The sequence below is a fragment of the Lolium perenne genome, chromosome 7 (genome assembly GCF_019359855.2).
Source record: "Lolium perenne isolate Kyuss_39 chromosome 7, Kyuss_2.0, whole genome shotgun sequence".
Taxonomy (NCBI): Eukaryota; Viridiplantae; Streptophyta; class Magnoliopsida; order Poales; family Poaceae; genus Lolium; species Lolium perenne.
In genome coordinates this window covers 267,217,385-267,231,975 of record NC_067250.2, presented here as the reverse complement: position 1 = coordinate 267,231,975, position 14,591 = coordinate 267,217,385, and the positions used below count along the sequence as shown (strand labels likewise).

Here is a 14,591-nt window from a genome sequence, read left to right as displayed (position 1 = left end):
ATGGCGCTCCGCGAGGTGGAACGGGCAGGGGCTCGGTACACCTGGACGAACAAACGCCTCCGCCCAACTCAGTGTGTACTAGATCGGGTTCTAGTCTCGCCGATTTGGGAGGCGGCGTTTCCGTTGTGCTCTCTCACAACGATCACAAGGGTGGGGTCTGACCACTCCCCTCTTCTGTTGAGCAGCGGCGAAGATGCACCGATCTGCCAGTCGAGGTTCTTCTTCCAGACTTGGTGGCTAGGGGTGCCGGGGTTTGGGGACCTTATGAGGGAGAAAATCCGCGGTTTCATTTTTGACCACGGTCCGCACCGATGCTCGGTAGAGACGTGGCAATATGTCTCGCGGAACTCGAGGCAATTCCTCAAAGGGTGGGGCGCCAATTTGGGTAAGGAGAAGAGGGACTTCCGTACCAACCTTTTGCGCCAGCTGGAAGAGCTGGATCGGATGGCTGATGCCAACGGTTTGGATGAGGAGGGGTGGGGCCTCCGTTACTTCCTTGAAGACCAACTCGTGGCACTGGACCGGGTGGACGAGGAATACTGGCGCCAACGGAGTAGAACTCAGTGGACTCTGAAGGGTGACTCGTGCACCGCTTATTTCCAAGCGATCGCGAATGGCCGCAAGCGCAAATGTTCTATTCCCCGGCTCATCACCGACGTGGGTGAGGTGGAGGAGCCGCGAGCCCTCATGGAACACATCTACCAGTTTTACCAGGGCTTGATGGGGGCCAAAGGGGAAGAGAGGGTCTTTGCCCTTGGCACTGATCTTTGGGGAGAAGATCAGAAGATTTCGGACGAGGAAAATTGGGGCGTTGAAGTCGCTTTCACCGCTCTGGAGCTCGACGAGGTCCTGGCTAGTATGAAACCTGACTCTGCGCCGGGGCCGAACGGCTTCCGGTCCTGTTCTTCAAGCGATTCTGGGGAATCCTGAGAGAACCTATCCTGCAGATGCTGAATGACTTTGCCCTAGGGAGGGTCAACATTGCCCGGTTGAACTTTGGGATTATTTCTCTCATCCCCAAGGTGAAAGGGGCGGAGCGGATCACACAGTTTAGGCCGATCGCGCTCATTAATGTCATCTTCAAATTTGTGGCTAAAGCGTACGCGATTAGATTAGCACCGCTAGCTCATAGGACGGTGGACCGGAGCCAATCTGCCTTCATCAAAGGGAGATGTCTGCACGAGGGTGCTCTGGCCCTCCACGAGATTGCACACGAACTCCGAGTGGGAAAGCAAGAGGGCTTGCTTCTCAAGCTGGATTTTGAGAAGGCCTATGACAGGGTCAGCTGGGACTTCTTACAGGAGATTCTCTTACGAAAGGGATTCTCGGCACGGGTTGTGCACCGCCTTATGCAGTTGGTCAAAGGGGGCCAAACGGCGATAAACGTGAACGGGGAAATTGGACCGTATTTTCGGAATGCGAGGGGCGTTCGCCAAGGGGACCCACTTTCCCCGATCCTGTTCGACTTCATTGTAGATGGGTTGGCAGCCATCCTGGCTAAGGCTAACCTGGCGGGACACATCGAGGGTGTGATCCCGCATCTCATCCCTGGGGGGGTGACTCATCTACAATACGCCGATGATACTATGGTTCTGATCAGGCCAACAGGTGCAGGGATTGCGAACCTTAAGGCTATCCTGTTGTGTTTTGAGAACATGTCAGGGTTGAAGGTCAACTTTGATAAGAGTGAAGTGGTGGTGACCGGGGTCCCGCTGGAACTTCAACACCAGGTGGCTCACATGCTTAACTGCAAGCGGGGGGAATTCCCCATTAAATATTTGGGCCTACCTATTAGTGATAAGACGCTAAGGGTAGCGGACTGGAACTTCCTGCCAGACAAAATTGGGCACAGGGTCGACCCATGGCAGGGGTTATTCTTGGCTTCGGCAGGTAGGTTGGAGTTGACCAACTCGTGCCTGTCCAGCCTCCCGCAGTTTGCCATGAGCCTTTACATGCTCTTTGACAACACTCATAAGGCCATGGACAAACTGAGGGCTCGCTTCTTTTGGGAAGGAGTGGGCAAAAAACGCAAGTACCACATGGTAGACTGGGCTACGGTGTGTAAACCTAAAGCGTTTGGTGGATTGGGAATCCTCAATACCAAACTCATGAACATCGCTTTGATGCTCAAGTGGATTTGGACAATCTATCAGGACGCGGATGGTCTATGGGAGGACATTATCCGTGCAAAGTATTTGAGGGGGAGGGACCTCTTCGACAACACGGTTCCTACCACAGGTTCCCAGTTCTGGAATTCCATTCAGAAGATTAAATGGTACTTTAAACTGGGAGCCAAACACGTGGTGCGCAATGGGAGGCGCACCAGGTTCTGGCTAGACTGGTGGGCTGGGAGGGGTCCTTTTATGGCTAGGTTCCCGCACCTGTTTAGTTGTTGCTCAGACCCGTTCATCTCGGTGTTTGACGCCAAACCACCGGATGGGCACCCTGGGGAGTGGGGCATTGAGTTTCGACGACAATTTGGGATGGTGGAGACAGTTGAATGGGACGACCTTCGGCGGGAGGCCATGGGTTGGCAACCAGACCTTGAGGAGGACAGGGTGTCTTGGTCCCTGGACTCTTCCGGGACGTACACCACCAGGTCGGTCTATCTCGCACTGACGCAGGGAGCGACGGTCACTTGTTTTAGAGAGGCCTGGCGCACCAGGGTTCCCCCTAAGATCCGTGTGTTTCTTTGGCAACTAATCCGTGGTCGGCTACCCTCAGCTGACCAGGTTGCCAAGCGCCACGGACCTTCGGACGGGAGGTGCGCTCTTTGCCAAGAGATTGAAGACTGCAATCACATCTTCTTCTCTTGTCCCATCGCAAGCTGATGTGGGCTGGGGTTAGGGAACTCCTCCACTGCGATTGGAACCCCACGGGGCCGGGGGAGTTCATTGCAATCGCTCAGGGCCTGTACAGCCCCCTTCGTAGGCTAGTTTGGTTCACGTTTTCAGCCATGTGTTGGACTCTGTGGAACACACGCAACAAACTACTCTTTGAAGGAAAGTTGATTGGGAACCCAGCTGATGTTTTTTATCACATGCTCATTCATATGCAGTCCTGGAGGGTTCTGGTCAGACAGAAGGACCGAGCGATGCTGGACGCGGCAGTGGACGACGTCAGGAGACTCTACGCGCGACTACGGGCTGAGTAGCGGAGGACCCGTGCGGCGACTCGACCAAGGACTTGCTTCAGTTTCTACCTAGTTTGGTTGAGTCATCCGTGTTGTTTCGAACTGCTTGGTTCTCGGTGTAGAGTATGTCTGGTGGACCTGGGGGTCGAACTTCGGACGCCTTGGACGTGTTATGTGTGTGTGATCTGTATAACTTTGTATTCCATGTACCGTTGCCAGGAGGGCTTTATTTATAAAGCCGGGCATGAGGCCCTTCTGTTTAAAAGAAGTGAGGGCACCTAGTTTAGCTATGTTCACGATTGCGAGTGATGGTGCGGCCAGCTCAACTCAAGGTGCTAGTGTCGTCATGCATGGCGACACTTCCGCCCGCTGAACCCTACGGGAAACGCCGGCGAAAAGCGGACGGACTGATGATAGCCTAACTAGCAACTAGTACCACGACATGTCCGAGTCATCACTCTCATCCTTCAGTTAATTCACTACTTGGATCGACACTAGCTCGCTCGCCTGGACGTCTGCTAGCAGCACTACCGCTGGGTCATCGGAAGGATCGCCGGCTACTGCGTGCTGCCGCGTCCGTTGACGCACTGTATCCATCGTTTCTTCCAGCAGATCAAACCAGAGAAGGCTGCACACAACCGGAATATGCCCCAGGATAATGCTTGTGCCAAGTTCCAACCTCGCCTGCCTTTATGTGACATCCCACACTGGCCACACGTACATTGGTAGTGCATGAGTTAACATGTTGGAATCGCCTTTCGTCGTCTTTTCTGATCTAGGGGCTATGGAAAAAAAATTATAAACAAGTTTCGGCGGCATTTGATCCCAATGTTTCAAAACTACCGTTCTCTGAATTTTTATGCAGTCCTACTGTTCCATAACCAGTGCACAATTTCTCTCTTATTAAATTCATAGTACTTCCTTCATCCATAAAATGATATCTTAGATTTGTCTACATTTTTGTTTATATAGAGGTAATACTACATTGAGATCTCATCTGATCAGATGTGTTCCATTTGAGCTGGCTGTGTAGACGAGGACTCCGGTAAGTAACTTAACAACAACGATCTAATACAAACTCTGAAGCGGAAAGCATCAAGCAAAGCGCTAAAAGAGCAGCTACGAAAGTGTCCCGACAGCAGTGAGGCCAGGCCGGTAGCTAATACTAGTGATATATCATCACTTTGGTTGTCGCAAGCAATGCAGCGCAGCAGCATCTCTGACTCTGAACTAGTAAGGGTCTAAACACTTTCTCGCTGGGAATCATGGCCTCGGTGGGCCGGGTACGGCAACATGGAATGGAAGGACGGCGGAGACGGGAGGAGGAGTCATATGCTCCCGGATATTCTGCGCGGCAAAAGGTGAAGAGAAAATTAACAGCGAATGGTGATGATGGTTGGCCGGGTAGAACTGTTGCATCGAGCTAAGCTTCTGGTTTCTGACTAGGCCCCCACTCCCTGAAAAACTTCAGATAGCTCGCATGGACTTTGTAGATTGCTTAAAGTGCGCCGCTTCTACTAGCAACATGGTAAACAGTAAACTCTAACCTCATGCCTACGAACTGGAACAGTTTCACGCTCCTTTGTTGTTCTGTGTTCCCGAACAGAACGATGCGCACGAGTAACAAGGGGATGGAATTGGTACTTGTAACCCTGATCTGCTCCATGAAATGTCATGTAATTCCCGAATGTAGACACATTGATAAGACTGAGGAACACTTCTGTGCTGGCTAGGCTAGCCATGGAATGTGTAGCTTGAGGATATGGTGACGAGGATGGAGGGAGGAAGAGCACAAACTTTGCTGTCACCAGCCACGCCTACGGTCTCGAGGCGCCGCTTCCAGGCTAACCCGCAACAGGACGCAAAAGCGAGCAGGCGCCCTCTTTTGAAAAGTAGTGGGCTGCTAGCAGGGCCCGCGTGACTTGACTTGTTGGTGGCATTCGCCAATGGTTGTTCTTCTCTTTACCATTTTCTTCTTCTTCTTCCTCTTGCTTTCCATTTCGTCTGGACAAAAAACGCGCTCAGCGGTTGGACGCAAAACGTCCGCAGGGTCCATTCTGACGCAAACATAGATCAAATATGCGTCAGGAATGCGTCTGTGCGGACGCGTCCGCGCGTCCGTTTGTGTCCGGTTGGGCTGCATGCAGCCCTCTATCTCCTCCTTTAATCACGCATACGCGTGTGGGATGGACGACGGCGGCCCTCCTCCCGTCGGCTGTCCCCTAGGGGACCGGTCGGCGCGGGTGGGATGGGCGGCGCTGCGGTTTCCCGCCTCTCGTCGGCTTCCTGCAGCACTCTGGCAGGGGTTGGTGGTGGACGGCGGCCAGACCCTCGGTCTGCGCCATGCCATCCACCCCCGCCTCTCGTTGGTGCGTGGAGGCGATCTCGGGAATCTTCCGCGACACGAGGGCGCCTGGGGCAGTAGCCTTGGGTTTCACGGAGGAGGTGGTCTCTTCTTCGCCGGAGAGGGTCGTCCTGCGGTTGTTGGTGGTGGATTTTTGATTTATCATCGCCATCCGGCGGTGAGATGGAGGTGCATGGAAGCCGGCGATGGTGTCGCCGGTGGAGGGTTGGGTTGGCCAGTCCGGGATGGTCGCCGACGTGGGGGGCCGGCCTGAATAAAGGCGGCGGTCCTAGGGCCTCTCTTGCGTGAAGAGGAGGACCTACCGGAGGCCTGGACTCGTAATCTGGCCGGAGGGTTGAGTTCCGGAAGGCTCCGCCGGCGAATGTAACAGTGCTTTGCCTGGAGTTTGCTGGATCGGAGGTATTCGGTCGTGCGCACCCATGCGTTTATTTTGACCGTTTGGTTCTGGAGGGAGCGGCGTGAAGCTCTTTTTCTGTGTTGACATTAAGTGACTATGGATCCATGATTAAAGTCGGAAGAAGAGAATTTCAGGAAGGCCGGAGGGGAGGACTAGCTAAGGGAGGTTCAAGTCTCCGCACTATTGAGGGGCTTGCTTGGTGTCTGGGCTTCACATCAGTGGTACGAAAGTGGGGGCGACAACACATGTGAAGCGCAGAGTCCTACCTTTCAGGGTGAAAACCCAAGGTCTGGCCTTAACTGGTTGTGCCTGGCAGTGACCTTGGTGGAGGCATTGTTTTGAGAGTGGGGCCTATCTTCAGGGTGAAAACCTAAGATCTTTGATCGGGCGACGACGGTGTTGGAGCACTGTTTCCTTCTTGGAGGCGTCGTTTTTTGGAGAGTCAGCAATTAAGGTGTTGTCATGGTACAGTGGTGGATGTATTTGTGTTGTTAGGCCCGAGATACTTGTAGGATAACGTTGCATAGAAAACAAAAAATTTCCTACCGCGAACACGCAATCCAAGCCAAGATGCAATCTAGAAGACGGTAGCAACGAGGGGTTTATCGAGTCTCACCCTTGAAGAGATTCCAAAGCCTACAAGAGGAGGCTCTTGTTGCTGCGGTAGACGTTCACTTGCCGCTTGCAAAAGCGCGTAGAAGATCTTGATCACGATCCCTCCGGCGCCACGAACGGGCAGCACCTCCGTACTCGGTCACACGTTCGGTTGTTGATGAAGACGACGTCCACCTCCCGTTCCAGCGGGCAGCGGAAGTAGTAGCTCCTCTTGAATCTGACAGCACGACGGCGTGGTGTCGGTGGCAGTGGAGAACTCCGGCGGAGCTTCGCTAAAGCACGCGGGAGCTATGGAGGAGAGGGGGCGGCTAGGGTTTGGGAGGGGGTGGCCGGCCACTCAAGGGGGGCGGCCAGGTTGTGGTCTTGGGGTGGCCGGCCCCCTCCCCTTGGCCCCTCATTATATAGGTGGAAGCCCCAAGTGTTGGACTACAAGTCTCCGAATAAGACCCGAACCCAAAACCTTCCATATGATAGGAAAACCTACCCAAGGTGGGAATCCCACTTGGGGTGGGATTCCCCCTTCCATATGAGGGGGTGGCCGGCCCCCAAAGGGGGAGTCCACTTGGGACTCCTCCCCCACTAGGGTTGGCCGGCCATGGAGGTGGAGTCCCTCCGGGACTCCACCTTCCTTGGTGGTTTCTTCCGAACTTTTCTAGAACCTTCTAGAACCTTTCATAGAACCTTCCGCATCATTTTAATTCACATAAAATGACATCCTATATATGAATCTTATTCTCCGGACCATTCCGGAACTCCTCGTGATGTCCGGGATCTCATCCGGGACTCCGAACAAATATTCAAACTCCATTCCATATTTCAAGTACTACCATTTCAACATCCAACCTTAAGTGTGTCACCCTACGGTTCGCGAACTATACGGACATGGTTGAGTACTCACTCCGACCAATAACCAATAGCGGGATCTGGAGATCCATAATGGCTCCCACATATTCAACGATAACTTTAGTGATCGAATGAACCATTCACATACAATACCAATTCCCTTTGTCACGCGATATTTTACTTGTCCGAGGTTTGATCTTCGGTATCACTCTATACCTTGTTCAACCTCGTCTCCTGACAAGTACTCTTTACTCGTACCGTGGTATGTGGTCTCTTATGAACTTATTCATATGCTTGCAAGACATTAGATGACATTCCACCGAGAGGGCCCAGAGTATATCTATCCGTCATCGGGATGGACAAATTCCACTGTTGATCCATATGCCTCAACTCATACTTTCCGGATACTTAATCCCACCTTTATAACCACCCATTTACGCAGTGGCGTTTGGTGTAATCAAAGTACCTTTCCGGTATAAGTGATTTACATGATCTCATGGTCATAAGGACTAGGTAACTATGTATCGAAAGCTTATAGCAAATAACTTAATGACGAGATCTTATGCTACGCTTAATTGGGTGTGTCCATTACATCATTCATACAATGACATAACCTTGTTATTAAGAACATCCAATGTTCATGATTATGAAACTAATCATCCATTAATCAACAAGCTAGTTAAGAGGCATACTAGGGACTCTTTGTTGTCTACATATCACACATGTACTAATGTTTCGGTTAATACAATTATAGCATGATATATAAACATTTATCATAAACATAAAGATATAAATAATAATCACTTTATTATTGCCTCTAGGGCATATCTCTTTCAGTCTCCCACTTGCACTAGAGTCAATAATCTAGATTACATTGTAATATACCTAACACCCATGGCATTCTGGTGTTGGTCATGCTTTGCCCTAGGGAGAGCTTTAGTCAACGGATCTGCTACATTCAGATCAGTGTGTACTTTGCAAATCTTTACTTCTCCATCTTCGATGTACTCGCGAATCGAGTGGTAACACAGCTTGATATGCTTCAGCCTCTTGTGTGACCTTGGCTCTTGTGCATTGGCGATGGCACCCATGTTATCACAGTAAATGATTAATGGGTCCAATGCACTAGGAACCACACCGAGCTCTACAATGAACCTCTTCATCCATACCGCTTCTGATGAAGCCTCTGAAGCCGCTATGTACTCTGATTCTGTTGAAGACTTCGCCACCGTGCACTGCTTCGAGCTTGCCCAGCCATCGCAGCACCATTCAATATAAACACGTACCCAGATTGTGACTTAGAGTCATCAGGATCAATGTTCCAACTTGCATCGGTGTAACCACTTACAACGAGCTCTTGGTCACCTCCATAACAAAGAAACATATCCTTAGTTCTTTTCAAGTACTTCAGGATATTCTTGACCGCTGTCCAGTGTTCCATTCCTGGATCACTTTGATATCTGCTAGTCAAACTAACAACATGTGCTATATCCGGTCTAGTACATAGCATGGCATACATGATAGATCCTACTGCCGAGGCATAGGGGATATTACTCATCCTTTCTCTTTCTTCTGCCGTAGCCGGTCCTTGAGTCTTACTCAAGACCTTGCCTGGTAACATAGGTAAGAACCCTTTCTTACTTTCGTCTATTCTAAACTTCTTTAGAATCTTGTCCAGGTATGTACTCTGTGATAGCCCTATTAGGCGTCTTGATCTATCTCTATAAATCTTGATGCCTAATATATACGATGCTTCACCAAGGTCTTTCATTGAAAAACTATTATTCAAATAACCTTTAACACTGCTTAATAGTTCTATATCATTCCCGATCAATAATATGTCATCTACATATAATATCAAGAATGCTACAGAGCTCCCACTCACTTTCTTGTAAATACAGGCCTCTCCATGACACTGTATAAACCCGAAGTCTTTGATCACCTTATCAAAGCGTCGGTTCCAACTTCTTGATGCTTGCTTCAGTCCATAGATTGAACGCTGAAGTTTGCATACTTTGTCAACATTTTTAGGATCGACAAAACCTTTGGGTTGTACCATATACAACTCTTCCTCAATGTCTCCATTAAGGAACGCCGTTTTGACATCCATCTGCCAAATCTCATAATCGAAAAATGCAGCTATTGCTAACAAAATCCTCACTGATTTTAGCTTCGCTACAGGTGAGAAAGTATCATCATAGTCAACTCCTTGAATTTGTCGGAAACCCTTTGCGACAAGTCGAGCTTTATAGACAGTAATATTACCATCAACATCTGTTTTTCTCTTGAAGATCCATTTATTCTTGACAGCCTTTCGGCTATCAGGTAAGTCTACCAAAGTCCATACTTTGTTATCATACATGGATCCCATTTCGGATTTCATGGCTTCTTGCCATTTGTTGGAATCTGGGCTCATCATCGCTTCTTCATACGTCGCAGGGTCCTCATCATTGTTATCCACAATCATGACATTTAGACAAGGATCATACCAATCAGGAGTGGCACGCTCCCTTGTCGATCTGCGAGGTTCAATAGTTTCCTCGTTCGAAGTTTCATGATCATTATCATTAGCTTCCTCTGTTGCCGGTGTAGGCGGTACAGGTACAACTTCCGGTACTGCGCTACTCTGATCAACGAGTATAGATTCATCAATCTCATCGAGTTCTACTTTTATTCCAGTCACTTCTTTAGTGAGAAATTCTTTCTCAAGAAAGGTTCCGTTCTTAGCAACAAAGATTTTGCCTTCGGATCTGTGATAGAAAGTGTACCCTATAGTTTCCTTAGGGTATCCTATGAATATGCATTTCTTCGCTTTGGGTTCTAGCTTGTCCGGTTGTAACTTCTTTACATAGGCTTCGCAACCCCAAACTTTAAGGAACGACAGCTTAGGTTTCTTATTAAACCATAATTCATACGGTGTCATTTCTACGGATTTTGATGGTGCTCTATTTAAAGTGAATGCGGCTGTCTCTAATGCATAACTCCAAAATGATAACAGCAAACCAGTAAGAGACATCATAGAACGAACCATATCTAAGAGAGTTCGATTACGACGTTCGGACACACCGTTTCGTTGTGGTGTTCCAGGCGGTGTCAATTGTGAACGTATTCCGCATTTCTTTAAATGCATGCCAAACTCATAACTCAGATATTCACCTCCACGATCAGATCGTAGAAATTTAATCTTCTTGTTACGATGATTTTCTACTTCACTTTGAAATTCCTTAAACTTCTCGAAAGTTTCGGATTTATGTTTCATGAAATAGATATACCCATATCTACTCAGATCATCTGTGAAGGTTAGAACATAACGATAACCACCGCGCGATGCTATGCTCATTGGTCCGCACACATCGGTATGTATGATTTCCAATAAGTCAGTAGCTCGCTCCATCATACCAGAAAATGGAGTCTTAGTCATTTTACCCATTAGACATGCTTCGCATCTATCAAGTGACTCAAAGTCAAGTGATTCAAGTAATCCATCAGTATGGAGTTTCTTCATGCGTTTCACTCCAATATGACCAAGACGACAGTGCCACATATAAGTAGAATTATCATTCAATTTAATTCGCTTAGCATCAACGTTATGTATATGCGTATCACTACTATCGAGATCTAACAGAAATAAGCCATTCTTTTGTGGTGCTCGACCATAAAAGATATTATTCATAAAAATAGAACAACCATTATTCTCATACTTGAATGAATAACCGTCTTGCATTAAACAAGATCCAGATATAATGTTCATGCTCAACGCATGTACATAATAACAATTATTTAGGCTTAAAACTAGTCCCGAAGGTAGATGTAGAGGAAGTGTGCCGACTGCGATCACATTGACTTTGGATCCGTTTCCAACGCGCATCGTCACTTCATCTTTCCGTAGTTGTCGTTTATTCTTTAGTTCCTGTTTCAAGTTACAAATATGAGCAACCGAACCAGTATCAAATACCCAGGTACTAGAACGAGAACCAGTGAGATAAACATCTATAACATGTATATCAGATATACCTTCTTTCTTCTTCTTGACAAGGCCGCTCTTCAGATCAGCCAGATACTTGGAGGAATTACGCTTCCAGTGTCCCTTCTCCTTGCAGTAATAGCACTCTAGTTCAGGCTTAGGGCCGTTCTTAGGTTTCACAGGAGGCGTGGCAGCTTTCTTGCCACCCTTCTTGAATTTTCCCTTAGACTTGCCCTGTTTCTTGAAACTGGTGGTCTTGTTGACCATCAACACTTGGTGCTCTTTCTTGATCTCAATCTCAGCAGCTTTTAGCATGCCAAAAAGTTCAGGTAACTCCTTGTTCATGTTCTGCATATTGTAGTTCATCACAAAGTTCTTGTAACTTGGTGGCAGTGATTGAAGGACACGATTAATCCCCAGTCTGTTAGGAATCACTATTCCCAAGTCACTGAGTTTCTTCGCATGCCCGGTCATGGCGAGCATGTGCTCACTAACGGAGCTGCCTTCTTCCATCATGCAGCTGAAGAATTATTTCGATGCTTCATAGCATTCCACGGCCGCATGAGTCTCAAAAATAGCTTTCAGCTCTTTCATCAACTCATGAGGATCGTGGTGCTCAAAACGTTTTTGAAGATCGGATTCCAGACTGCACAGGATGGCACACTGAACTTGAGAGTACCGAATTTTCCGAGTCTCGTAAACAGCTTTTACTTCATCGGTTTCAGTTTCTGCAGGAGGGTCACCTAGCGGTGCATCAAGCACATATTGCAGATTTCCGCCAGAGAGGAAGATCCTCACATGACGGAACCAGTCGATGAAGTTGCTACCGTTGCTCTTAAGTTTTTCTTTCTCTAGGAACTGGTTAAAATTGATTGGGGACGCCATCTCTACAACATATATTTGCAAAAGTTTAGACTAAGTTTATGACAAATTGAGTTCAAATTTTAATTCAACATAATTAAAAATCTAGGTGAACTCCCACTCAAAACAATATCCCCCGCATTGTCTTAGTGATCACACGAACCAAATCCATCGCACCTAAGTCCGATCATCACGAGACAAGGTGTGATTTCAATGGCGAACACTCAAAGTGTTCATCATATCAACCATATGATTCATGCTCTACCTTTCGGTATCACGTGTTCCGAGACCATGTCTGTACATGCTAGGCTCGTCAAGGCCACCTTAGTATCCGCATGTGCAAAACTGTCTTGCACCCGTTGTATGTACTTGTTGATTCTATCACACCCGATCATCACGAGATGCTTCGAACCGACAAGACTTGGTAACGGTGCTACTAAGGATGAACACTTTATTATCTTGAGATTTTAGTGAGGGATCATCTTATAATGCTACCATCGCGATCTAAGCAAAATAAGATGCATAAAAGGATTAACATCACATGCAGTTCATATGTGATATGATATGGCCCTTTTGTCTTTGCGCCTTTGATCTTCATCTCCAAAGCATGGACATGATCTCCATCATCTTCGGGCATGATCTCCATCATCGTCGGCGTAGCGTCAAGGTCAATGGCGCCGTCTTCATGATTGTCCTCCATGTAGCAACTATTACAACTACTTTGAAATACTACTCAACATGAAATTTAAAGACAACCATAAGGCTCCTGCCGGTTGCCAAAATACAATAATGATCATCTCATACATATTCATCATCACATTATGGCCATATCACATCACCAAACCCTGCAAAAACAAGTTAGACGTTTCTAATTTGGTTTGCATATTTTACGTGGTTTAGGGTTTTCGAGAGAGATCTAATCTACCTACGAACATGAACCACAACGTTGATACTAATGTTTTCAATAGAAGAGTAAATTGAATCTTCACTATAGTAGGAGAGACAGACACCCGCAAAGCCTCTTATGCAATACAAGTTGCATGTCGAACGAGGAACAAGTCTCATGAACGCGGTCATGTAAAGTTAGTCCGAGCCGCTTCATCCCACTATGCCACAAAGATGCAAAGTACTCAAACTAAAGATAACAAGAGCATCAACGCCCACAAAACCATTGTGTTCTACTCGTGCAACCATCTATGCATAGACACGGCTCTGATACCACTGTAGGATAACGTTGCATAGAAAACAAAAAATTTCCTACCGCGAACACGCAATCCAAGCCAAGATGCAATCTAGAAGACGGTAGCAACGAGGGGTTTATCGAGTCTCACCCTTGAAGAGATTCCAAAGCCTACAAGAGGAGGCTCTTGTTGCTGCGGTAGACGTTCACTTGCCGCTTGCAAAAGCGCGTAGAAGATCTTGATCACGATCCCTCCGGCGCCACGAACGGGCAGCACCTCCGTACCCGGTCACACGTTCGGTTGTTGATGAAGATGACATCCACCTCCCGTTCCAGCAGGCAGCGGAAGTAGTAGCTCCTCTTGAATCCGACAGCACGACGGCGTGGTGTCGGTGGCGGTGGAGAACTCCGGCGGAGCTTCGCTAAAGCACGCGGGAGCTATGGAGGAGAGGGGCGGCTAGGGTTTGGGAGGGGGTGGCCGGCCACTCAAGGGGGGCGGCCAGGTTGTGGTCTTGGGTAGCCGGCCCCCTCCCCTTGGCCCCTCATTATATAGGTGGAAGCCCCAAGTGTTGGACTACAAGTCTCCGAATAAGACCCGAACCCAAAACCTTCCATATGATAGGAAAACCTACCCAAGGTGGGAATCCCACTTGGGGTGGGATTCCCCCCTTCCATATGAGGGGGTGGCTGGCCCCCAAAGGGGGAGTCCACTTGGGACTCCTCCCCCACTAGGGTTGGCCGGCCATGGAGGTGGAGTCCAGGAGGGACTCCACCTTCCTTGGTGATTTCTTACGGACTTTTATAGAACCTTCTAGAACCTTCCATAGAACCTTCCGCATCATTTTAATTCACATAAAATGACATCCTATATATGAATCTTATTCTCCGGACCATTCCGGAACTCCTCGTGATGTCCGGGATCTCATCCGGGACTCCGAACAAATATTCGAACTCCATTCCATATTTCAAGTACTACCATTTCAACATCCAACCTTAAGTGTGTCACCCTACGGTTCGCGAACTATGCGGACATGGTTGACTACTCACTCCGACCAATAACCAATAGCGGGATCTGGAGATCCATAATGGCTCCCACATATTCAACGATGACTTTAGTGATCGAATGAACCATTCACATACAATACCAATTCCCTTTGTCACGCGATATTTTACTTGTCCGATGTTTGATCTTCGGTATCACTCTATACCTTGTTCAACCTCGTCTCCTGACAA

General features: G+C 48.1%; 1 protein-coding gene across 1 annotated transcript; it reads left to right on the top strand.

The window, feature by feature from the left end:
* LOC139833932 (uncharacterized) lies at nt 1-930 on the top strand. The gene has a single exon (XM_071824307.1). The coding sequence runs from the start codon at nt 1-3 to the stop codon at nt 928-930; it is 930 nt and encodes a 309-aa protein (XP_071680408.1).
* The last annotated feature ends 13,661 nt before the right edge of the window (nt 931-14,591 follow it).

Bases quoted from the DNA above. Each gene is read 5' to 3' on its own strand.
- LOC139833932 (XM_071824307.1), top strand. From the start codon at position 1: ATGGCGCTCCGCGAGGTGGAACGGGCAGGGGCTCGGTACACCTGGACG.